General features: G+C 49.6%; 1 protein-coding gene across 1 annotated transcript in view; it reads right to left on the minus strand.

Annotated features, from left to right (window-relative positions):
• Window positions 1-1,906: 1,906 nt before the first annotated feature.
• Window positions 1,907-26,316, minus strand: part of P2RY8 (P2Y receptor family member 8) — a 66,225-nt gene continuing 41,815 nt past the window's right edge. Inside the window, exon 2 of the mRNA XM_025372975.1 lies at window positions 1,907-3,099. Coding sequence (XP_025228760.1) covers window positions 1,996-3,075 — 1,080 coding nt within the window. The 5' untranslated portion in view covers window positions 3,076-3,099 and the 3' untranslated portion in view covers window positions 1,907-1,995. The remainder of the gene's footprint in view (window positions 3,100-26,316) is intronic.

Here is a 26,316-nt window from a genome sequence, read left to right on the forward strand (position 1 = left end):
GTCTCCTCTTCCGTCTCTCACAGGGACACTGGATTGGGCCCATTGTAAATGCAGGATGGCCTCGCCTTACTTCATTACTTTGTAGGGACATGGATGCAGCTGGAAACCATCATTCTCAGCAAACTATCGCAAGAACAGAAAACCAAACACCGCATGTTCTCACTCATAGGTGGGAACTGAACAATGACATCACTTGGACTCGGGAAGGGGAACATCACACACAGGGGCCTATCACGGGGAGGGGAGAGGGGGAAGGGATTGCATTGGGAGTTACACCTGATGTAAATGACGAGTTGATGGGTGCTGACGAGTTGACGGGTGCAGCACACCAACATGGCACAAGTATACATATGTAACAAACCTGCGCGTTACGCACATGTACCCTGGAACTTAAAGTATAATAATAAAAAAAAAAAAGTACAAAAAAAAAATTACATTTGTAAAGAGCCGATTTCCAAACACGGTCCCATCCTGATGTTCCGGGTGGACACGGGTTTTGGGAATGATTGAATTCATTACTAAGCCATCTCTGTTTTCCTTCCATGGTGATGATGGCAGGAGAGAGGCGCCAACAGAGGGCCTCTGAACAGCAGCTTTGGCCTCCGTCGGTGTCCCCAGTGCACAGAAAGGGAGGGGCTGGGCATCCGAGGCCACCCACTATGGAGACTGCCCAGAGCCCCTGGGCAGATGGCCAGCTCTCCCATTCTCGCCTCCAGAACCGTCTTTCTCACCCAACAGAGCCAGGAATCCAATTCCCTGTAATGTTTGGACGCCCATGGGGAGTCAGAGCTCTTCTTTACGCTAAACCAGCTCAGGTATTGGGGCTGGCACAGGCACGTCCCGTGCAGAAGAAGGAAGACAAATACACACAGCCTGCTCACCACCCACACAGCATGGAGGGGGCCCAGTGACTGACACCCCTGCACGTTCCTGCGGTCCACACCTCTGTCCGGCGCTTGATCTCCAAACGGTCTCACGGGTCTGGCCAGTTGCCTGCTCCCTGGACCCCGGATGGACTCGCCAGGGGGGGAACACGACGCAGACAAGGCGCAGAAGGCCGGGAACTGCGGAATCAAGCTGCACGGTTGGGTTGGGATGGGCTGGGACCCATCTCACCGAGCCTCGTTTCCACACCTGGGCCTCCCAGGTCCTCATCCTGAGTCAGGGAGGCCTGATGGTGGTCCAGGGGCCTGATGGGACCTCCTTCCCTCTCAGGGATTCACGGAAGCAAAAGAGGGGTGAGGGGCCCTCCAAGCCAGGTCAGAGCAACCATGCCAAAAATCACCGTGGTGAGCTCCAGGTTGGCAGGTGCGGTGGGGCAGGGAGCAGATGTGGGGAACACGGGAGTAGTTGACTTGCAGGAACCTCAGGTGCTCCCGGAGTCATCAGAGATGAAGTATATAAATCTGTCCCCCTTCCTCTGAAAGAACAATTCCAACCACAAGCACCACAGTGGCCCTGAGTGAAATCAACAGCAATGTCGGTGTGCACCACACTAAGGAGAGCAGCACCTCTGGGGGAGAATAAAGGCCAGAACCACAGCTAAGGGACGATGTCAGCAAGGAGAGGAGCTGGGAATGGGGCTGGCAGGTCGCCCAGGGAGGATATATCCAGAAATGGAGTGGCAGAGGGAGCGGGGCTGGTTGAATGTCCATGCTCGGGGACGGACAGGTGTGAGAAGGAGTGTCTAAGGAACTCGAGGGTGGACACCCCGGCTCCACTAAAAAAAAAAAAAATACAAAAATTAGCAGGGCATGGTGGCACACGCTGTCTGGTGCATGGTACAGAGAGGCCGAGGCCCCCTCTGCAGCCTCACAGAGCGCCCTGTGCGCCCCGCTGGGCTTGGCTGGTTTCTCTACCCTCAGTGAAACCTGGAGACCCTTCCTCACCGGTGCCTCTGCAGTGCCCGGGGAGAAACGCAGCTGTTCTCCCTGAACCTCTGGCACCGTGGCCTCTCCATGCGCCCGTGGCTCTCCAAGCTGCACCCCCGGGGACTCAGAACTCGCTCTCCTGCCTCATGAGGCCGGGCCTGGGGGCTCCCTCCAGTCCCTCGGGGTGCGCACCGGCGTCGGAGCGCACGGACGTGGTCCTGGCGGAGAAGAGGCTCTCGCGGCGCGTGTCCAGGGGGTCTCCGGGCACCCGACGGCAGCCCAGATATTCCCGCAGGCGCAGCTGGAATTCCCGGGACGCAAAGTAATACACAAACGGGTCCAGACAGTTGTTGAGGCAGCTGAGACACAGCGTGAGCTTGTAGACGTGGTAGTAACTCTTGCCGTAGAACAGGCGACCCACGATGTGCGCCAGGAGCACGAAGTTGTTGGGGGCGAAGCAGGTGACGAAGGCCAGCAGGACCACCGCGGCCAGGCCCACCGCGCGCCTCCGCTGCTCCCGGCCGTGCGCCTCCTCCGTGCGTAACAGCTTGAGGATGGTGGCCGTGTAACAGGCCACGGTGACCACGAAGGGGATGAGGAACAGCAGGATGAAGATGGTGAAGAGGAACACGGCCCACATGGCCACGCTGGGGAGCATGGTCCACTTGAGCACATCGAAGCAGGTGACGATGCCCAGGGCGTGCACCGGGTAGGTGAGGTCGGTGCGCGCCAGCGGGGACAGGGCGGCCAGGAGCAACAGCCAGGTCCCGGCGCACGCGGCCACCGCGTAACGACGACGGCGCCAGCGCGCGGAGCTGAGCGGGTACAGGACCCCCAGGAAGCGCTCCACGCTGATGCACGTCATGGTGAGGATGCTGGAGTACATGTTTGCGTAAAAGGCCACGGTCACCACGTTGCACAGCAGCACCCCGAACACCCAGTGGTTGCGATTGCAATGGTAGTAGATCTGGAACGGCAGCACGCTGGCCAGCATCAGGTCCGTGACGCTCAGGTTGATCATGAAGATGACCGAGGGGGATTTGGGCCCGATGCGTCGGCACAGGACCCACAGGGAGAACAGGTTCCCCGGGATGCTGACCAGCGCCACCAGCGAGTACACCACGGGCAGGGCCACCGCGATCGTCGGGTTCCGGAGCATCTGCAGCGTCGCGTTGTCCGGGCCGGTGCTGTTGGGGACGTGCATCCTGGAGGGGTCCTCGCCCGGGCTCTGCAGAGGGAAGGGGCGCATGGCTCAGGGGCGCGGGCGGGGAGGTGGCTGCCGGGAGCGCTCCCCGGGGACCAAGGAGGGAGGGGACATGCGTTCGCAGAGGGCTCCCTGTCTCCTCCATCCCTCCCGCCCTTCCTCCCTCCTTCCCTCTTCTTCTTCTTTCCCTGCCTCTCTGCTTCCTTTCTTCACCCTCTGTCGTTTTCTTCTTTCCTCTCTTCTCCCCTTTCTCCTTCCTTCCTCCTCGCTCCTTCCTTCTCTCCCTCCCTCCTACCTTCTCTTCTTCCCTCCTTCCTTCCCTTCTCTTCTGTTCTCCCCACTGCCTCCCTTTTCCCACCCTTCCTTCCGTCNCCTTCCTTCCTACCTTCCTTCTGTCTTTCCTCTTTCTCCTCTCTCCTTCCTTCCCTCCCTCCTTTCTTTCCTCCTTCCCTCCCATCCTTCCTTCTCTTCCCTCCCTCTCTCCTTCATTCCTTCTTTCCCTCCCTCCCTCCCTCCCTCCTCCCTCCCTTCCTTCCTTCCTTCCCCTCCCTCCTTCCCCTCCTTCCTTGGATCAGGGAGGTCATTGGAGACCTTGGTGCATGTCATAGGCCGAGACTCTTAGAAGATCCAGAGTGGGGCCTGTGGCTCCCCTGGGCAGGTTGAACGCATTGTTGTACAGACCTCACGACTCACTCACTGTCCCCCATGGATGGAAACCACAAAGCGACCGACCATCAGCCCCCAGGTGTCAATCCTTTCATTTCAGGGACATTCCTCCCACAAAGCATCTATCAGCAGAAAACATACAATCCGAGCGCCGGGAGATCTCCCAAGTCTTTCTAGCTTGTAACACCCATGTCAACCCAAGGCTCCACCCTGCTCTTTCTTCCTCCAGAGGAGGCCTGTGACTTCTTACCAACTGCTGCACAGACAGCTTCCTCAAACTGCTTTTAAAATGGCCCAGAGCTTTCATTTCAGTTTCAGGGAGAAGTTTTGTGCCCCGCCTGGACGTGCCCAGTGTGAAACCTACGGTTATGCACAAGTCAGCACCGCCCTCCACAGCCAGCTGGGCACCTCCGGCCACCTATGGCTTCAGGAGGAAAATCAGGCCCTTCCTTCTTAGGGTTCTGCCTGCTGTGGCCGTGGCGGACGTCTGGAAGGAGAGACGCTTCAGCCATGCACTGCTGATGAAAAATGTGTCTGTCAAAGGGACACTAGTTTTATTTCGAGAATGTAAAGTGGACAGAACTGGAAACAGGGGTGCCCTGGAATTGTTGTTTGTTTTATGGAGATGGGGTCTTGCTCCAGCTCAGGCTGGAGGGCAGTGGTGCAAACGTAACTCACTGCAGCCTCCAACGCCTGGCCTCAAGCAATCCTCCTGCCTCAGCCTCCTGAGTAGCTGGGTCTACAGGTGCATGCCACCATGCCCAGCTAATATTTTTATTTTTTGTAGACACGGGGTTTTGCTATATTGCCCAGGTTGGTCTCAAACTCCTGGCTTCGAGCAATCCCCCTGCCTTAGCTTCCTGAGTAGCTGGGACTACAGGTGAGAGTACCACCATGCCCAGCTAATATTTTTATTTTTTGTAGACATGGGGTTTTACTATCTTGCCCAGGCTGGTCTCAAACTCCTGGCTTCAAGCAATCCTCCTGAGTAGCTGGGACTACAGGTGCATGCCACCATGCCCAGCTAATATTTTTATTTTTTGTAGACATGGGGTTTTACTCTTTTGCCCAGGCTGGTCTCAAACTCCTGGTTTCAAGCAATCCTCCTGCCTCGGCCTCCCAAAGTGTTGGGATTACAGGCCTGAGCCACCACACCTGGGCTGGAATTTGTGGCTTTAACCCTCCAGGTAGGCAGCTGTGCACACATTTAACCAGCACGTGCTGTTGCAAGTCCTGCAATGGCGGCCTCACCCAGCCACCCTCATGTCTGTAACCTGTGTGGTCTGACGATCCAGCGAGCAGTCCCTTCACAGCCAGACGTGTTGCAACTTCGGGTCTGTCCCCTGTGGCCACTGGACAACCACCAGGGAAGACAGTCAGCCAGGACTGCTGAGCAACGTGGGTGATTAATCAAGAAATTACCTCTAACCGTCACCAGCTGCCCGGACACAAGAGGCACCGGCTTGCGGTTTGGGTCCCGCCGAGGCTGGGGCGGCAGGATGGAAATTTCACAAAATGAGTACTACGGTTGCTCTTGGCGGTGTCTGGCCTGCAGAGGTGGCTTTTCCAGAAATATCTGGGCACTGAATGGTCTGAAGCAACAGACCGACCACAGGTGGGCGCTCAGGGGCTGCAGGTTAGACCCTATTTTTTTCTTTTCTTTTTCTTTTCTTTTCTTTCTTTCTTTTTTTTTTTTGGAACTCTGTCACCCAGGCAGGGGTGCAGTGGCGTGATCTCGGCTCACTGCAACCTCTGCCTCCCTGAGTTCAAATGATTCTCCTGCCTCAGCCTCCCGAGTAGCTGGGACTACAGGCGCCCGCCACCCCGCCTGGCTACTTTTTGTATTTTGAGTAGAGACGGGGTTTTACCATGTTAGCCAGGCTGGTCTCGAACTCCTGACCTCAGGTGATCCAACAGCCCCGGCCTCCCAAAGTGCTGGGATGACAGGTGTGAGCCACCGCGCCCGGCCAGGTTGGACCCTTTTTCTTACGCTTTGCAGGAAAATGTATACCTTTCTGGCAGCAATGCATCCAGGAATGTTTCTCGCCTGTTGAGGGTCTGTGTGTATCTCTCCCAGCCCTCTCTTTTATTTCTTCTAAAAACAGCTTTACCAGCCTGGCGCCGTGGCTCACGCCTGTAATCCCAGCACTTTGGGAGGCCGAGGCGGGCGGATCACCAGGTCAGGAGATCGAGACCATCCTGGCTAACATGGTGAAACCCCATCTCTACTAAAAAAAAAAACAAAAAAACAAAAAAATTAGCTTGGTGGCAGGTGCCTGTCGTCCCAGCTACTCTGGAGGCTGAGGCAGGAGAATGGCGTGAACCCGGGAGGTGGAGCTTGCAGTGAGCTGAGATGGCGCCACTGCACTCAAGCCTGGGTGACAGAGCGAGACTCCGTCTCAAAAATAAATAAATAAAATAAAACAAAACAAACAAAAAATACCCTAGCTTTACCAAGATGTGAGTTACATATTACATACCATAACCTTTCGCTCATTCGTACATTTCAATGGTTTTTAATATATTCACAGATGTGTAAACAACACCATCATGCAATTCCAGACCCATTTTCCTCCCTGAACAAAACTCAGAACCTGGCCAGGCATCGTGGTTCACACCTGTCATCCCAGCACTTTGGGAGGCTGAGGTGGGCAGATCACCTGAGGTCAGGAGTTCGAGACCAGCCTGGCCAACATGGTGAAATCCCATCTCTACTAAAAATACACAAGAAATTAACCGAGTGTGGTGGCGGGTGCCTGTCATCCCAGCTACTCCAGAGGCTGAGGCAGGAGAATCGCTTGAACCTGGGTGGTGGGCAGAGGTTGCAGTGAGCCGAGATCACACCATTGCACTCAAGCCTGGGCAACAAAAGCAAAACTCCATCTCGAAACAAAACAACACAACACAAAACAAAAACCGTTGAGAACCCCACAACTGTCGATCCTGTTGTTTCCTGTCCTCAGCCCCTGTCAACCTCAAATCTGCCTTCTGGTCTCTGTGGATTTGCCTATTCTAGACATTTTATAAGAAGAAAATTCGACAATAGGTGATCTTTTGTGTCCAGCTTCTGTCACTGAGCCTGGAGTCTTCAAAGTTCATCCACACAGGAGTCTGTGTCAGAGCTTAAGTCCTTTTAGTGGATGCATAGTAGTCCATTGTGTGGGCACATATACAGCATGGAATACTATGCAGCCATCAAAAAGGATGAGTTCATGTCCTTTGCAGGGACATGGATGCAGCTGGAAACCATCATTCTCAGCAAACTATCGCAAGAACAGAAAACCAAACACCACATGTTCTCACTCATAGGTGGGAATTGAACAATGAGAACCCTTGGACACAGGATGGGGAACATCACACACTGGGGCCTGTTGTGGGGTGGAGGGTTGGGGGAGGGATAGCATTAGGAGAACTACCTAATGTAAATGACCAGTTAATAGGTGCAGCACACCAACATGGCACATGTATACCTATGTAACAAACCTGCACGTTGTGCACATGTACCCTAGAACTTAAAGTATAATAATAATAAAAAAGAAGAAATGTAAGTCCATAATGAGATATATGTACTTTGCAATGGTAAGAGTCTATGAATTAATATAAAACATGTGTTTTTTTAATCAGAAATAGTTATTAAAATTTTATGAAAGGCCTTTTCAGCATCTATGAAAATAATCACATTTTTCTTTAGGTCTATTAATGTGGTAACATGAATATTTTAATTATCTATTCCCTCAGTTGTAAAATACAATCATTTGTATAACCAGGTCTTTTAAAAAATAGCTTTTGGGGGGCAAAATACAAATAAAAATATTATTTATATAAATAAAAAAATTGTCCACTGTATGGATAGACAAATTCTGTTTATTCATCCTCTGTGGATGGTTCTGATTTTTTTTTTTAATTGAGATGGAGTCTTGCTCTGTTGCCCAGGCTGAAGTGCAATGGCATGATCTCAGTTCAAGGCAACCTCCACCTCCCGGGTTCAAGCGATTCTCCTGCTTCAGTCTCCTGGGTAGCTGGGGCTACAGGAACCCGCCACCACGCCTGGCTAATTTTTTGTAATTTTTTTTTTTCTTTTTGAGACGGAGTTTCACTCTTTTTGCCCAGGCTGGAGTGCAACGGTGTGATCTCAGCTCACTGCAACCTCCGCCTCCCGGGTTCAAGCGATTCTCCTGCCTCAGCCTCCCGAGTAGCTGGGACTACAGGCACCCGCCACCACGCCCGGCTAATTTTTATATTTTTAGTAGAGAAGGGGTTTCACCATGTTAGCCAGGATGGTTGCGAACTGCTGACCTCAGGTGATCCACCCTCTTCAGCCTCCCAAAGTGCTGGGATTGCAGATGTAAGCCACCGTGCCCAGCCCTTTTTTTTTTTTTTGTAATTTTAGTAGTGATGGGGTTTCATCATGTTGGCCAGGCTGGTCTCAAACTCCTGATCTCAGATGATCCGCCCACCTCAGCCTCCCAAAGTGCTGGGATGACCGGTGTGAGCCACCACGCCCGGCGTGTTCCTGATTCTTGGAGCTGCTCTCCCCTCATTCCCAGCCCTGGGAACCCCTTTCTGAAGGGTTCACATGCGGAGAGCAGGAATCCTACAGTCTTGTTCGGGGTGAACCTTACAGGATTGGGATGAGAAAGACACAAAAGGTAGCCCCTTATTGGCAGCAGGGATGGCATGCCGGTGACAGACCCTTTTTGACAGCTATTGTCTTCTAGCTACAAGAACTCCTCCTTCCTGGGTGTTGGGGGCTGTCCCCAAGTATTGAGCACACAGGGGAGCGACAGGGCCCAGCCCTAAGGAGTCACAAGCCAGCCCCATGCTTCTCATCTGCTCTCCTTTCTGGGTTTGTGGGGTGTTTGCACCACCCAGTTTGTGGTTCTTTTGATAGGGCTGCCTCAGGAGGCCCTGAACCCCAAACGTGGCAGATGGCACTCTGTTGGAGCTGTGTTGCTGGAAGACAATCAAAACAGATGCTGGCTTCAATTACCTACTTTGATTACATAGGAGGAAGTTGTCGTGGACCACACCCTGCATGATACACTCGTTAGTATGGCCATTTCTTACTTAGAAATAGGGTCTGAGTCTATGTCATTCCTGAAGTCAAAAATGCAGTCATAATAGAGTAGGGAGAGGCCCTAATAGAATTCACTGGTGTCCTCAGGAGAAAGAGAATTTAGGCACAGACACAGAGAGAAGGCATGGGAAGATGAAGACAGAGACGAGAGTGGATGGATGGGTAGATGGGTGAATACATGCATGGATGGGTGGGTGGATGGATGGGTAGATGCATAGATGAGTGGATGAATGGGTACATAGGTGGGTGGATGGATGGGTGAATGGATGGATGGGTGGCTGAGTGGATGAGTGCCTGGGTGGGCAGATGGATGGGTGGATGGATGGATGGTTGGATGGATTGATGGATGCAGTGCATGGGTGGGTGGGTGGGTGGAAGAGTGAATGTGTGGATGAATGGTGGGTGGGTAGGTGGGTGGATAGGTGGATGGATGGATCAGTATTTAGGTGAATGGATGTGTGGGTGGATGAATTGATGGGTTGATGGGTAGATGGATGGGAAGATGTATACATGAGTAGGTGGGTGGGTGGATGGATGGATGGGTGGATAGATGGATGAGAGGGTGGATGGGTGGGTGGATGGATGATGAATGGATGCGATGGGTAGATGGATGGGTAGGTGGAAGGGTGGGTAGGTGGAAGGGTGGGTAGATGGTGGGTGGGTTTGTGAATGGATGAGTGAGTGGGTGGGTGGATGAGTAGATGGATGGATCAGTATTTAGGTGAATGGATGTGTGGGTGGATGAATTGATGAGTTGATGGGTAGATGGATGGGAAGATGTATAGATGAGTAGGTGGATGGGTGGATGGATGGATGGGTGGATAGATGGATGAGAGGGTGGATGGGTGGGTGGATGGATGATGAATGGATGGGGATGGGTAGATGGGTGGGTGGAAGGGTGGATGAATGGTGGGTGCATTTGTGAATGGATGAGTGAGTGGGTGGGTGGATGAGTAGATGGATGGATCAGTATTTAGGTGAATGGGAAGAATCCAGGTTTGGGACATTTCCCATGACCAGGTTGTTCAGGATTTTACAATGTGGTCTCAGGGTCACTGTTAGTGCACCCAGACATGTTTGAGCAAGAGTCCTTGATATCGATTTAGAAAAATAATGGGTCGGCTGGGCGCAGAGGATCACACCTGTAATCCCAGCACTTTGGGAGGCCGAGGCAGGTGGATCACTAGGTCAGGAGATCAAGACCATCCTGGCTAACACGGTGAAACCCTGTCTCTACTAAAAATACAACAACGACAACGACAACAAAAATTAGCCGGGCGTGGTGGTGGGTGCCTGTAGTCCCAGCTACTCGGGAGGCTGAGGCAGGAGAATGGCATGAACCAGGGAGGCGGAGCTTGCAGTCTGCCGAGGTCGTGCCACTGCACTCCAGCCTTGGAGACAGAGTGAGACTTCGTCTCAAAAAAAAAAAAAAAAAAAAAAAAAAAGAAATATAATGGGTCATGTAGATGTTTGAGAGGTAGCTGAGGGTGACCAATGCCAGGTCTAGAAGAACAAGGGTCACCTAAAAGGCTTCCCCCACCCTCAAGAATAGTTGGAAATGTAGGAGACATCTCTGGTTGTCACAACTTAAGGAAGGATGCTATTAGGATCTGGTGGGTGGAGCCCAGGGTTGGCGCTCAACACCCTACCATGCACAAGAGGGCCCCACCACAGAGAATCATCCAGCCTCAAATATCTACAGTGCTGAGGTTGACAACCTGGCCTGAGCATAAGAAATTCACCATTGGCCTGGTGCAGTGGCTCATGCCTGTAATCTCAGCACTTTGGGAGGCTGAGGTGGGTGGATCACCTGAGGTCAGGAGTTTGAGACCAGCTTGGCCAACACGGTGAAGCCCCATCTCTACTAAAAATACAAAACTTAGACGGGCGTGTTGGTGGCCACCGTAATCCCAGCTACTTGGGAAGTTGAGGCAGGAGAATTGCTTGAACCCAGGAGGCAGAGGTTGCAATAAGCTGAGATCGTGCCACTGCACTCCAGCCTGGGTGACAGAGTGAGATTCCATCTCAAAAAAAAAAAAAAAGAAAAAAGAAATTCACCATCTATCTATCCATGAATCCATTTGTCTATCAATCCCCTGTCATCCATCTATGATCTATTGTCTGTCTATATCAATTATCTATCAATCAGCTAATCATCTTGCAACCAATGATCTATCATCTATCTATATCAATTATCTATCAATCATCTATCTGTCTTCTATCACTTATCTATCTAGCAATCATATCTATCATGTATCAATTATGAATCAATCATCTTTCTACGGATCTGTCATCTATCCATATCAATTACCTACCAACCAATTATCTATTAATTACATCTATTTATCATCTGTGTATCAGTTATCTAACAATGACATATATGTGTTCATCAATCATCTATCAATTATTTATCTATGCATCAATTATCTATCCATTCAATGGTTTGCAAACGTGAATGATTCAGGTATCATAATTGGGAAGATGCTCCTGGCATCTGGTGGGTGGATCCAGGGACACTACTCAACACCCCACGGTACACAGGATGGCCCCACCACGGAGGATGATCTGGTGTGAAATGTCAGCAGTGCCGAGGCTGAGAAACCTGCCCTCAAGCAACTGTGTGACAAGAACAGGCTTCAGCAAACACCCAGAGCCCAGGAGTACTTTCCAAAGAATGCCTGCAAGAGACTTTCAGGGAGAGAAAGGACCCCAGGGAGATGGTCCTAGCAAGGAGCTGGTGTCACGGAAAGCGACAGTGGTCTCATCATGGTTAGTGACTAGCTGTGGATGAAGAATGATTCCTTAAAATGCCTGCACGTGCCCCTCATTGTCTTGCCATCATGGACCTCCCACTCCATCATAGAGGAGGAGACCTGGTCTACAGGAAGACATAAGGAACATGGGCTAAAACATCTCTTGGTCCCTGGGCTGGAGTGGGGTCAGACGTCAGAGCTGTGGCCAGAAGCAATGACAAAGAGAAGGTCTTGACTCCTCTGGAACCTTCCTTTGGTATCTCCTGTTTCCAATCCTATGCATTTCTCTATATGACAGACACCAATGCTTTTAAAATGAAATGGCACTTGCAGGCGTGTGTGTGTGTGTGTGTGTGTGTGTGTGTGGTGTGTGTAGGCACAGTAGGGAAGCAGAAATTATTACCAACATACCTTTTGCAAACAGGGATCCCATAAACCAGAGAGATTGCAGAAGGCAGACTGTAAATAAGAGATTGCAGAGAGGCTGTAGGGTGACAGACAGGTGCTTTTGGGAGGGAGGAAGTAGGAAGAAATTGGAGGTTTTCATTATGGGAAGCTGAAGTGACACAGGTATTATTTATTTATTTATTTATTTATTTATTTATTTATGAGGTAGAGTCTCACTCTGTCGCCCAGGCTGGAGCATAGTGATGCGATCTCGGCTCACTGCAACCTCCGCCTCCTGGGTTCAAGCGATTCTCCTGCCTCAGCCTCCTGAGTATCTGGGATTACAGACACCTGCCACCACGCCCGGCTAATTTTTGTATTTTTAATAGAGATGGGGTTTCAGCATGTTGGCCAGGCTAGTCTTGAACTCCTGAGCTCATGATCTGCCCTCCTCGGCCTCCCAAAGTGCTGGGATTGCAGGTGTGAGCCACTGCACCTGGCACAGGTATCTTTTTATGTCACATAGATAGCAGGGGCTAAGGAAACAGAGAGGCTAGGTGGTGGGCTCAGGGTGCAAAGACTATCATGGAGCATACCAGAAGCCTCCCGCCCCCTGCTGTCTGCCTTTCCGGTGGTCCCTTCCCACTGAACTGCAACTTATCCTAATAAAACCAGGGTTCATACCACCCCTTCCAGGCATGTTCCCAAGTCCCCTCACCCACAGAAGCAGATGCAACCTCTTCTGAACTTCCAAACACCACTGAGTTTTCAACTTTGGTTTAATGTTTAGACCTTCCAATTACAGAACACACACACCCTTGTTATGAGTAAAAGAATAAAGGGAAATGGAGAGCTCTGTATTCATGTTTGTCTTCATATCTTTCCCCTCCAGGTCCCACTCCCCTTCAGAAATAACCTCTGGGAGCTCCTTTACTGTGGAGTCTCCTTCCAAACACAGGTGAGTTTTATTTTTCTGGTAGGACATACACCCGTCACCACCTTTGTGAATGTCTTGTAGTATCTCTAACCATATGCCCCACAGTGAGGGGATTTGGATGGATCAATTCTGCTTCAGCCTGTGCTTACACACACTCCTCTGTAAGTATTTTTGTGCATACCTGTGAGAACATTTTCTAGGATAGATTTCTAGGAGAAGAACGGCTGATGTGAAGGGTGTGCATATTTTAAATTGAATGCCTGTATTAGAGAGGAAGTAAGATCTAAAATCAATGATTTAAGTTTCCACCTCAAGGAACTAGAAAAAGAAGAGCAAATTAAATCTAATGGAAGAAGAAAGAAAGAAATCATAAATAATGGATTAGAGGATAAATCAATGAATTTGAAAACAGGAAGTCCATGGAGGACAGAAATCAGTGGAATTGAAAACAGCAAGTCAATAGGCAAAAAAACCCAACAAAACCATAGGCTTGTTCTTTGAAGTAACAATCAGTGAGACTAATAAGCTTCTGGCCAGGGTAACAACAACAACAAAGAGTGAGAACACAAGTTACTAATACTGCAAGTGAAAGAGGAGACATCACTACAGATCCCACGGATATTAAAAAGCTCATAAAGAAATATTATACACAATTCTGCGCCCATAAAATCGATCACCTAGATGAAAAGCACAAAAGGACAAAATCTGACAACTCACACAACAAGAAATAGCCAATCTGAGTAAGCCTATATCTCTTAAAGAAATTGAATCAATAATTTAATAACCTTCCCAAACAAAAGGCTCCAGGTCCCGATGGGTTTACTGATGCATTTTCCCCAACATTTAAGGAAGAAATTATATTGACTCTCTACAATTCCTTCCAGAAGACAGAAACAGAGGCAGTATCACCAAATAGTTCCCCAGTAAATTGCACCAATAGGTGCTTGCAGCTAATAGACACGGGCAACACTCATTATCATATCCTCATCAACAAGGGTGACAGCAATTTGCCTGAAGGGTGAGAAGTTTCAACTTATATTTTCATCACAGCCACAGAGGTTGACATGTTTCTTTCTTTTTTTTTTTTTTGGCTGAGTCAGAGTTTCCCTCTGTCACCCGGGCTGGAGTGCAGTGGCACGACCTTGGCTCACAGAAGCTTGCACCTCCTGAGTTCAAGCAATACTCCCACCTCAGCCTCCTGAGTAGCTGGGATTACAGGTGTGCTCCAACACACCAGCTAATTCTTGTAATTATTATTATTATTATTTTTTGAGACGGAGCCTCACTGTGTTGCCCAGGCTGGAGTGCAGTGGTGCGATCTCAGCTAACTGCAAGCTCCGCCTCCCAGGTTCATGCCATTCTCCTGCCTCAGGCTCCGAGTAGCTGGGACTACAGGCGCACGCCACCACGTCCGGCTAGTTTTTTTGTATTTTTAGTAGAGACAGAGTTTCACCGTGTTAGCCAGGGTGGTCTCCATCTCCTGACCTCGTGACCCGCTCGCCTCGGCCTCCCAAAGTGCTGGGATTACAGGTGTAAGCCACCATACCCGGCCAATTCTTGTATTTTTAATAGAGATGGGGTTTCACCATGTTGGCCAGGCTGGTCTCGAACTCCTGACCTCAGCTAATCTGCCCGCCTTGACCTCCCAAAGTGCTGGGATGACAGGCACGAACCCCTGTGCCCAGACAGGCTGGCATGTTTCTACGTTGATTGACCACAGGTGTCCTTTTTGGGACATGACTTTGTTAGACATTTATCTGCTGGGCCTTTTGACTCTGTCTTGTTAATGGGATGGTCATAAATATGTATACGTTACAGGAACTGATTAGATTTGTGTGGTTTTATTTCTAGGTTCTCTATGCTTAAATCTAGGTGTCTTTTAGTGAATACATCACTGTCCTTTTTTTGGTTGTTGAGACAGAGTTTCACATGGTCACCCAGGATGGAGTGCAGCAGTGCCATCTCACCTGGGCTCCAATGATCCGCCCCCCTTGGCCTCTCAAAGTGTTGGGATTATAGGCATCTGCTAACAGACCTCAATATAAAACGTAAAACTAGAAAACTTCTAGAAGATAGTAGAGAAGAGAATCTAATTGATCTCAGATCTGGTGGTGATGACTTTTTAGGCACCACAACAAAGGCAGCAACTGGGAAAGAAATGATTGAAAAGTTGGACTTTGTTCGGGTTAAAAATGTCTGGTCTCAGCCGGGTGCAGTGGCTCATGTCTGTCATCCCAGCACTTTGGGAGGCCAAGGCCGGCAGATCACCTGAGGTCAGGAGTTCGAGACCAGCCTGGCCAACATGGCGAAACCCCGTCTCTACTAAAAATATAAAAATTAGCCAGGTGTGGTGCCATGTGCCTGTAGTCCGAGCTCCTTGGGAGGCTGACGCAGGAGAATCGCTTGAACCCTGGAAGGAGAGGTTGCAGTGAGCTGAGATTGCACCACTGCACTCCAGCCTGAGCAACAGAATGAGACTCTGTCTCAAAAATAATAATAATAATAATAATAATAAAGGCAAAAACGTCTGGTCTGCAAAAGACACTGTGAATGGAATGAGAAGTCACAGGCATAAAGAAGATATTTTCAAAACACGTACCTGGTAACCAGTATGTGGTCAGGTGCACTGACTCACGCCTGTAATCCCAGCACTTTGGGAGGCCAAGGCGGTGGATCATGAGGTCAGGAGCTGGAGACCAGTTTGGTTAACATGGAGAAACCTCGTCTCCATTAAAAATACAAAAATGAGCTGGGCATGGTGACGGGCGCCTGTTATCCCAGCTTCTCAGGAGGCTGAGGCAGGAGAATTGCTTGAACCCAGGAGGCCGAGGTTGCAGTCAGCAGAGATTGCACCACTGCACTCCAGCCTGGGAGACAGAGTGAGACTCTGTCTTAAAAAAAAAAAAAAAAAAGAAAAAAGCGAGAGCTTGTCTACACAAACAATTTAAAAATATTAGCTGGGCATGATGGTGTACACCTGGAGTCCCAGCTATACAGGGAACTGAGACAGGAGGATCTCTCGAGGCCCGGAGGTTGAGGCTGCAGTGAGCAATTGTTGTACCACAGCCGCCCCCCGCCCCCAGCTTGGTTGACAGAGCAAGGCCCTGTCTCAAACGAAAAAAAAAAAAAAAAGGGTGAGTTCATGTCCTTTGCAGGGACATGGATGAAGCTGGAAACTATCATTTTCAGAAACTAAGAGAGGAACAGAGAACCAAACACCACGTGTTCTCACTCATAAGTGGGAGTTGAACAATGAGAATGCAGGGAGGGGAACATCACACACTGGGGCCTGCCGGGGGGTGGGGGGCAAGAGGAGGAAGAGCATTAGGAGAAACTCCTAATGTAGATGACAGGTTGACAGGTGCTGCAAACCACCATGGCACGTGTATACCTGTGTAACAAACCTGCACATTCTGCACATGTATCCCAGGACTTAAAGTATAATAAAAATTAAAATAAAGAACTTTTTTTGTAAAACAAAGAGCCAGTATGCAAAATGTGCCAAAAAAACCTCTTCAGACTCAGCCACCGGAAAACAAACGGCCCCATTTAAACATAGGTCACCTCACCAAAGATGCTTTGCAGGTGGTACATTCGCCTACGAAAAATCAGTCCACGTCGTAACTCATCGGGGGATTGCAAATGAATACCGCCGAGACGTGCCAGGCGACGGGTCTTGAGATGACTAAGATCTAGAGATGCCAACGGATGAAATACCGGAACTCTCACTGAGGGCTGGTCACAAGAGAGTCCCTGCACCCTCTGACTTTGAGGTCACTGTGCAGCCTGGAATCAGATTTTCTTTCTTTTTTTTTTTTTTCTTGAGACTGAATCTTGCTCTGTGGTCCAGGCTGGAGGGCAACGGTGCCATCTTGGCTCCCTGCAACCTCCGCCTCCCGGGTTCAAGTCATTCTCCTGCCTCAGCCTCCAGAGTAGCTGACAGGCACCTGCCACCATGCCTGGCTAAGTTTTGTTATTTTCAGTAGAGACTGGGTTTCTCCATGTTGGTCAGGCTGGTCTCAAACTCCCGACCTCAGGTGATCCACCTGCCTCGACCTCCCAAAGTGCTGCGATCACAGGCGTGAGCCACCGTGCCCGGCCATGTAGTCACATTTTCTTCAAGCTTTGGGTTTAGGGGAGCTCAGCTTTGGGATTAGGAGAGTCCAGCTTTGGATTTAAGGGATCCCAGCTTGGGGTTTAGGAGAACTCAGCTTTGGGATTAGGAGAGTCCAGCTTGGGGTTTAGGGGAGCCCAGCTTGCATCCCTCACACCCTCAAAGTTCCCCATCTTTGTAGACCCGGTGACCTCTGTTACTGTGATAACACCTGCCTCTGAACGAACTCTGTGTTCTACTGACTTGAAAGTGAGCTGCCAACCCCAGTGAACCGGCAGCTGGCAGGCGTCGGGGGAATAGAGGACCTGCCTGCCTCGGTGGCCTCAGATCACAAGGCAAGAATCCTCGTAGCTAAGCACAAAAACGCGTAGGAAATGCTCTGAGCTCTGTCGCTCTGTGTGGATTTTCCTCTATTGCATAACCCAACCAAACAGACAGTTTGCCCAGCGAGATTTGCATGCTGCCCTCTGCGGACGCCCGTGACGATTTTGAGCTATGTTCTCGGCAAAGGCAGCGACCGCGTTTCTCTGATTTCTGTATGTCATTCTCAGAGTGTATAACACAGGGCTTCACCACCGGCCAGAGCGCGGATTCTGAGAAACACAAGTAGCTCTTTTTAAAACAAAATTAATATGTGTGTGTGTGTGTGCACGACGGCTGTTTTTTAAAAAATTTCCAAGTACTTTACCGTGCATACACCTCTCTGGGTGGGGATGTCGGAACAGCAGCTGCAAAATCTGCCTTGCTCTGGAAAGCAGGAAGCCACTGTACGTGGAATTAAGCTAATTAACATGAAATGCCCTTCAGTGAAAAAAAAACAAAAAACGAAAAAAACCCAGTGATTGACGTGTGGGCCCTGCCCTGCTGCAAAAGAAGAAGGTGCAAATAGCACGTCTTCTGAAATTTAAGCACTTCTGCCATTACCGAGCCGCAGTGCCAATGGTTACCGGGGGTTACGGCAGACACATTTGTTGAACAGATGAGAGAGAGATGACAGGAAGGTTTGCAGGCTCCACTTCCTAACAGCCGTTCTCTGTTTAAAGACCGTTGCTCAGGGTTAATTGACGCCGACTTGCCTCATGATAGTTTAATTGTAATTAGTGGGATTCTACTCACCCTATTTCCAGCCGTGTGCCCAGCGGAGCAGCCAAAGAGAGAGACCCCCGGAGATGAAACCGAGACGGGCTCAACTATCTTGTTCTTGTCTGAAGTCGAAGCTGGGCTCCCTTACATCCAAAGCAGGCCTTTCTTAAAACCCAAAGCTGCCCTCCCTCAGACTCAAAAAGAGGCTCCTTTAAGAACCAAAGAGAGCCTCCCTTAGACGCAAAGCTGAGCTCCCCAAAACCCAAAGCTGGGGTCCTTTAAACCCAAAGCAGGGTTACCCTAAACCCAAAGCTGATCTCCTTTAAACCCAAAGCTGGGCTCCCTTAAACCCAAAGCTGGGCTCCCCTAAACCCAAAGCTGGGCTCCCTTAAACCCAAAGCTGGGCTCCCCTAAACCCAAAGCTGGGCTCCCCTAAACCCAAAGCTGGACTCCCCTAAACCCAAAGCTGGGCTCCCTTAAACCCAAAGCTGGACTCCCTTAAACCCAAAGCTGGGCTCCTTTAAACCCAAAGCAGGGTTCCCCTAAACCCAAAGCTGGGCTCCCCAAAACCCAAAGCTGGGCTCCTTTAAACCCAAAGCAGGGTTCCCCTAAACCCAAAGCTGGGCTCCTTTAAACCCAAAGCTGGGCTCCTTTAAACCCAAAGCAGGGTTCCCCTAAACCCAAAGCTGGGCTCCTTTAAACCCAAAGCTGGGCTCCTTTAAACCCAAAGCAGGGTTCCCCTAAACCCAACGCTGGGCTCCCCTAAACCCAAAGCTGGGCTCCCCAAAACCCAAAGCAGGGTTACCCTAAACCCAAAGCTGACCTCCTTTAAACCCAAAGCTGAGCTCCTTTAAACCCAAAGCTGGACTCCCCTAAACCCAAAGGTGGACTCCCCTAAACCCAAAGCTGAGCTCCTTTAAACCCAAAGCTGGACTCCCCTAAACCCAAAGCTGGGCTCCCCTAAACCCAAAGCTGGGCTCCTTTAAACCCAAAGCTGGGCTCCTTTAAACCCAAAGCTGGGTTCCCCTAAACCCAAAGCTGGGCTCCCTTAAACCCAAAGCTGGGCTCCCTTAAACCCAAAGCTGGACTCCTTTAAACCCAAAGCTGGGTTCCCCTAAACCCAAAGCTGGGCTCCTTTAAACCCAAAGCTGGGCTCCCTTAAACCCAAAGCTGGGCTCCTTTAAACTCAAAGCTGGATTCCCCTAAACCCAAAGCTGGGTTCCCCCTAAACCCAAAGCTGAGCTCCTTTAAACTCAAAGCTGAGCTCCTTTAAACCTACAGCTGGGCTTTCCTTAACCACAAATCTGAGTTCTCCCAAACCCAAAGCTGAGCTCCTTTAAACCCAAACCTGGGCTTCCCTTAAACCCAAAGCTGAGCTCCTTTAAACCCAAAGCTGGGCCCTCATAGACCTAAAGCTGGGTTCCCCTAAACCCAGGGAAGATTTTCATCTTTGAACACAAAGGAGCGTGTTTTTCTCTTGTTCCCTGGATCCAAACCCTCAATGACGGGAACCCTCAGCTGTGACAAGCCTCCAGTATACGTATCTCCCCACGGTGTGAGCCAGTTTCAGTCTCTCTCCTGTGAAAGGCGAAAGGATCCCAGGGTACCAGTGATCATCGACAGACACTCGTGTCTTTGTTCTCTTTGTGACCTGAGGGAGGTTCTCAGGTCAACAGGAAAGGATACTTTAAAAGATTTCAAAGCAGGACCCATCCTAGGCTACCCTACAGCACAAGAAATTCACATAACAGGCCGGGCGCAGTGGCTCATGCCTGTCATCCCAGCACTTTGGGAGCCTGAGGCGGGCGGATTACGAGGTCAGGAGTTCGAGACCAGCCTGGTCAATGTGGTGAAACCCCCGTTTCTTCTAAAAATACAAAAAAACATTAGCTGGGCGTGGTGGCAGGTGCCTGTCATTCCAGCTACTCGGGAGGCTGAGACAGGAGAATTGCTGGAACCAGGGAGGCGGAGGTTGCAGCAAGCTGAGATTGCACCGCTGCTCTCCAGCCTCAGCCACAGAGCAAAACCCTGTTTAAAAAAAAAAAAAAGAAGCGGTAGCTGGGGCACCTTTCTGAGCAAAAACTAGAATCTTCCATGTCCTGTTCGAGTCCTGCGTGTTTGCAGATTGACTCTGAAAATCACCTGGTGGGTTCTCAAATGGTTAACCCTGTCATGCACCGATTCCCCTCCTATAGGTAAAAGCTGGAGACAAATAAAGACAGGTGGAGAATTTGTTAAGCAAACATCTGATTCCTTAATGATGTAATAATGTCTTTTTTTTTTTTTTTTTTTTTTTTTTTTTTTTTTTTTTAGAGACAAGATTGCACTTGGTTGCTCAGGCTGGTCCTCAACTCCTAGACTCCAGAAATTCTCCTGCCTCAGTTTCCAAAAGTGTCGGGGTTACAGGTCGGAGCCACTGCACCCAGCCCTTAATAATGTCTTTTTTCTTATTTTGAAGGCAGATTCTCACTGGGTCACCCAGGCTGGAGTGCAGTGGCATCGTGGCTGTTCACTGCAAACCTTCACCTCTGGGGTTCAAGCAATTCTCGTGCCTCAGCCTCCTGAGTAGCTGGAACTGCAGGTGGTTGCCACCACGCCCAGCTAAATTTTTGTCTTTTAGTAAAGATGGACATTTTACCCTGTTGCCCAGGCTGGCCTCAAACTCCTGAGGTCAGGCAATCCCCTTGCCTTGGCCACCCAAAATGCTAGGATTACAGGCGTGAGCCACTGCACCTGGCCCCTTAATGACGTCTTCCTGTAAATTATGGCCAAATGTGTGCACATTAAATTAAATATTACCTAATTAACATTTTATTTACTTTTGTTTCTCTTTTATATTGTAATTAAGGCTATATGGATACATAAATTTAAGAATATTTAAATAATATACATAATCCTGTAAAGTAATATAATATATAAATTATATATTACAGATGTTTTTATGTATGATATTTATATAGAATTTATTTACAAATTATATAAATTAAACATGTTATATAGTATGCATATTTAATAATTATATACAATATATTATATAGTATTACTTATATGTTATATATAATTTATACATATATGTGACATATTGAGCATAGCATATATAAAATTATATACGACATATTTTATAGATCACTTTATGTGTATATATAATCTATATGTAATTGTATGTATAACACATTTTTTCTGTATGTCGTTTTGGTGAGGGTAGCATTGCAAAATATCTCATATAAAAATGGGTGAGGCCGGGTGTGGTGGCTCACACCTGTCATCCCAGCACCTTGGGAGACTGAGGCGGCTGGAACACCTGAGGCCAGGAGTTCCAGACCAGTCTGGCCAACACGGTGAAACCCCGTCTCTACTAAAAATACAAAACTAGCCGGGTGTGTCGGCAGGTGCCTGTCATCCCAGCTACTCAGGAGGCTGAGGCAGGAGAATCTCTTGAACCCGGGAGGTGGAGGTTGCAGTGAGCCGAGATCCTGCCATTGCACTCCAGCCTGGGTGAAAAGAGTGAAACTCTGTCTCAAAAACAACAACAAAAAATGGTTGCACCGATACAAACTTATGTATGAATGTTCCCTGCAGCACTCTTCGCGACAACCGAAAGGTGGAAACAGCTCAAGCGTCCATCAACAGACAGAGAGATAAACACAACGAGAGCCCACAGCCACACAGTGGAATAGTATACAGCCGTGAAAAGGAACAAGGCTCTGACCGAAGGAACAAGGCTCTACACTGTGGATGAACTTTGAAGACATGACGCTCAGGGAGAGAAGCCAGACACAGAAGGCCACGTGGTGTAGGATTCCATTTCAATAAAATGCCCAGAACAGGCTGATCCATATAGAGAGAAAGGAGATGATCATGGGTGGGGCTGGGGATGGGGAAATGGGAACTGACTTTCCCCCTAAAGGGGTGTTGCCTTTTGGGGGAATGACAAAGTGGTGGAAATAGACATGTCCTCCATGATGTAAAGTATAATCTCAATAAGAAACGATTGTCTCTTGAAGCAGAAAGGACATCTCTTACGTTTCTGTTTTACTTCCTGTGTCTGAGCTGGCCTTCCACCACACCCCTCCTGGCTGACTCCCTGCCTGCCCTGAGTCCTCAATGTTCCTGCATTCTTAATGCTCCACCCTTTTTTTTTGCTTGGGTTTTCCTGTCTCCCAGACAGCCCCAGCCATGGCCAGAGTGACCCTTTTTCCCCAGGGCAGGGCAGCCCCAGGGCCGAGCTTCTGCTTTTGGGGGACGCAGCAGTCACTGGGGCTCTAGCCAGCCTGGCCTCCTCATCCCTCAGGTCCCCACTGGGGTGTCTGGGGTTGACTGTGCAAGCCTTCCCTGCCTGTGGTCACTATGGCCAGTGTGACCTTGGCTGGGTGTGAGTGGAGGGGAAGCGGTGGCCACTGCTGTGTTAACCAGTGACCTCATGGCGTCCGTCAGGAAGCCACAGTGAAAGGCGTCCAAGTTCTCAAGTCCAGCATTGTTTCAATTTCCTCCATCTCTTCCCCGGCCACACACAGCTTCCTTCCTAGCTACCTGGAGTTGACAGGGAAGGAGAGTGCCAAGCGTCCTTGAGTCCTCGGGTGACATCTTCCTGGAGCAGACGTCACATTGAATGTCTGCAAACGTTTTCTTGTGCCCCCCGTCCTAGGAAGACGCGCTTATCATCTTTGCACTACATATGGGGACACTGAGGTGCAGAGGGCATCAGGAACCTGAACCGTGAGTGACAAGGGCATGGTGCTTGGCACCCAGGCCCTAGGTTTTCTGGGCGTAGAGAAGATGCCACATTCTGCTTTGCATTAATCTCCAAATATGTGCATCTGAGCAGAAACACACGTGCGCCTCTGAGCCTGAACTCTGCACCTGTCTCTGGCTGCCTGTTTCATCCTCCTTGCCCTCCTGAGGGGATTTCAGGGACCATACAGCATACTGAGAGCTCCTCAAGGAGAAGAGACCTGAGGTGTATCATCCTGGTCCTCCCTAAGGCTGGAGCATGGTCCTGGCCTGCTGGGCAGGTGCACTTGCACCTGCTCTTTGCAGGGGTTGGGGACGAGTCAGAATACAGGTTAAAAAAAAAAAAGAGGAGGCCGGGCATGGTGGCTCACACCTGTAATCCCAGTACTTTGGGAGGTCGAGGTGGGTGGATCGCCTGAGGTCAGGAGTTTGAGACCAGCCTGAGCAACGTGGAGAAATCCCGTCTCTACTAAAAATAAGCCAGGTGTGGTGATGTACCTGGAGCATGGTCCTGGCCTGCTGGGCAAGTGCATTTGCACCTGCTCTTCGCAGGGGTTGGGGACAAGTCAGAATACAGGTAAAAAAAAAAAAAAAAAAGAGGAGGCCGGGCACGGTGGCTCACACCTGTAATCCCAGCACTTTGGGAGGTCGAGGTGTGTGGATCGCCTGAGGTCGGGAGTTCCAGACCAGCCTGAGCAACATGGAGAAATCCCGTCTCTACTAAAAATAAGCCGGGTGTGGTGGTGCACGCCTGTAATCCCAGCTACTTGGGAGGCTGAGGCATGAGAATTGCTTGAACGCGGGAGGCAGAGGTTATGGTGATCTGAGATCGCGCCATTGCACTCTCCAGCCTGTGCAAGAAGAGCAAAACTCCGTCTCAAAAAAATAATAATAATCATAATAAAAAATAAAAAAAAGAAGAAAAGTGGGTCTCAACAGGGTCCCCAGTGTATTACCGAACAGCTGAGCCCCTCAGGAGCTCCTCAACCTGCCTGAGTTATTATTGGAGAGGCAGAAAGAGCCAAGGAATCTCACTGCCTGTTTCTGCTGTAAACCACCCTGCTGGGAAGGGGTGGATGCAAAGCTACCAACTGACCACAACTCACACTCTGGAGTGGTGTTTCCCCTGCTCGCTGTCAGGCACAGACGACGTGATCATGCCAGCTCCCTTGGTATGCTGGTCCACCTGGCTCTGCGGCAGGCTGGGTCTCCACAGCGGTGGGACCAACTCACGGATATCTCTTGCCCTAACTCCTGTGGCTCCTCTTCCCCGTGCAGCTCCTCACGCCTGTCTGCACCCAGCACGGTCTTGAGTGACACCTTCAACCCTCCTTCTTGTGGCATCAGCCCATCATGGACCTGCCGGAGCCTCTTGGAAATCTGCATTTCATTCCAGCCCATGGGTGACAGCTCCTGCCTCCATGAAGACCCTCTCTTCCCCACCAGATACCTGCAGCAAACTCCTTTGGGTCTGCTTTCCTTAGCTTAGAACTGTGCACCTGGGGTGGTCTTGGTCAATGCAGGGTGTGTGTGTGTGTGTGTGTGTGTGTGTGTGTGTGTGACACAGGACATTCCCAATGACTGTGGAGGGAATGAATGGGTGCATGTATGAATAACGCTCAGGGTGTCCACACAAATGTAGAGAGAATGAATGAATGACACCCAGAGATTCATTCCCACAAATGTGGAGGGAATGAATGAATGATACTCAGGGATTCCCCACAAATGTGGAGAGAATGAATGAATGACACCCAGAATTCAGTCCCACAAATGTGGAGGGAATGAATGAATGACACCCAGGATTCACTTCCACAAATGTAGAGAGAATGAATGAATGATACACAGGGATTCCCTACAAATATGGAGGGAATGAATGTATGACACCTAAGGATTCCCTACAAATGGAGAGGGAATGAATAACACTCAGAGATTTGCTCCTGCAAATGTGGAGAGAATGAATGAACAACACCAAGATTCATTCCCACAAATGTGGAGGGAATGAATGACATCAGGGTTCACTCCCGCAAATATAGAGGGAATGAATGAATGACACCCAGGATTCACTTCTGAAAATGTAGAGAAAATGAATGAATGATACCCAGGGATTCCTCACAAATGTGGAGGGAATGAATGAATGACACCCAGGATTCACTTCCGAAAATGTAGAGAGAATGAATGAATGACACCCAGGGATTCCCCACAAATGTGGTGGGAATGAATGAATTATGTCGAGGGATTCCCGCAAATGTGGAGGGAATGAATGAATGACACCCAGGATTCACTTCTGCAAATGTAGAGAGAATGAATGAAAGACACCCAGATATTCCCTGCAAGTGTGGAGGGAATGAATGAATGACATCCAGGGATTCCCCATACATGTGGAGGGAATGAATGAATGACACATAAGGATTCCCCAGAAATGTGGAGGGAATGAATGAATGACACCCAGAGATTCATTCCTGCAAATGTGGAGGGAATGAACGAATGAGTAACACACAGGCCTTGCTTGATAAACGAATGGGTGAATGCATAAATGAAAGAATGACGTGCAGGGTTTTCTCCCTAAACGTGGAGTGAATGAAAGAGTCAATGCGTGATACCCACTAGTTCTTGACAAGTGTAGAGCAAATGAGGAGATGAATGAATGAATGAATGCCACTCTGAGAATGCAGAGTGAATGAGTGATGGAATGTGTGGAGTAAATGAGAAAATGAATGAATGAATGCATGCCACTGTGAGATTGCAGAGTGAATGAGTGATGGAATGCGTGGAGGAAATGAGATGAGTGAATGAATGAATGAATGCCACCCTGAGACTGCAGAGTGAATGAGTGATGGAATGTGTGGAGGAAATGAGATGAGTGAATGAATGAATGCATGCCACTCTGAGACTGCAGAGTGAATGAGTGATGGAATGTGTGGAGGAAATGAGGAGATGAGTGAATGAATGAATGCCACTGTGAGACTGCAGAGTGAATGAGTGATGGAATGTGTGCAGCAAATGAGGAAAGGAGTGAATGAATGAATGCCACTGTGAGAATGCAGAGTGAATGAGTGATGGAATGGACAGAAGGTGGCAGGGGCGGTGTGGACGTTGGCCCCACCGCCTCCCTCTGGCCCACTTTGGTCCAGCTCGCCACTGGCCCTGACCTCTCCGCTGCATCCATGGAAACTGTGCACCCAGCACCCCTTTCCCCCGGGGTCACTCCCGCTCTGGGCTGTGTGGTTCTCTCGGACTGTCAATCAATGAGGAGAGGGGTGTGGTCCAAGTCTGTCAATCACTGAGGATGGGGGAGTGTGGTCCAAGCCTGTCAATCACTGAAGATGGGGGTGTGGCCCAAGCCTGTCAATCACTGAAGATGGAGGAGTGTGGTCCAAGCCTGTCAATCACTGAGGATGGGGGAGTGTGGTCCACGCCTGTCAATCACTGAAGATGGGGGTGTGGCCCAAGCCTGTCAATCACTGAGGATGGGGGAGTGTGGTCCAAGCCTGTC

This window comes from Theropithecus gelada, chromosome X (assembly GCF_003255815.1).
Source record: "Theropithecus gelada isolate Dixy chromosome X, Tgel_1.0, whole genome shotgun sequence".
Classification (NCBI taxonomy): domain Eukaryota; kingdom Metazoa; phylum Chordata; class Mammalia; order Primates; family Cercopithecidae; genus Theropithecus; species Theropithecus gelada.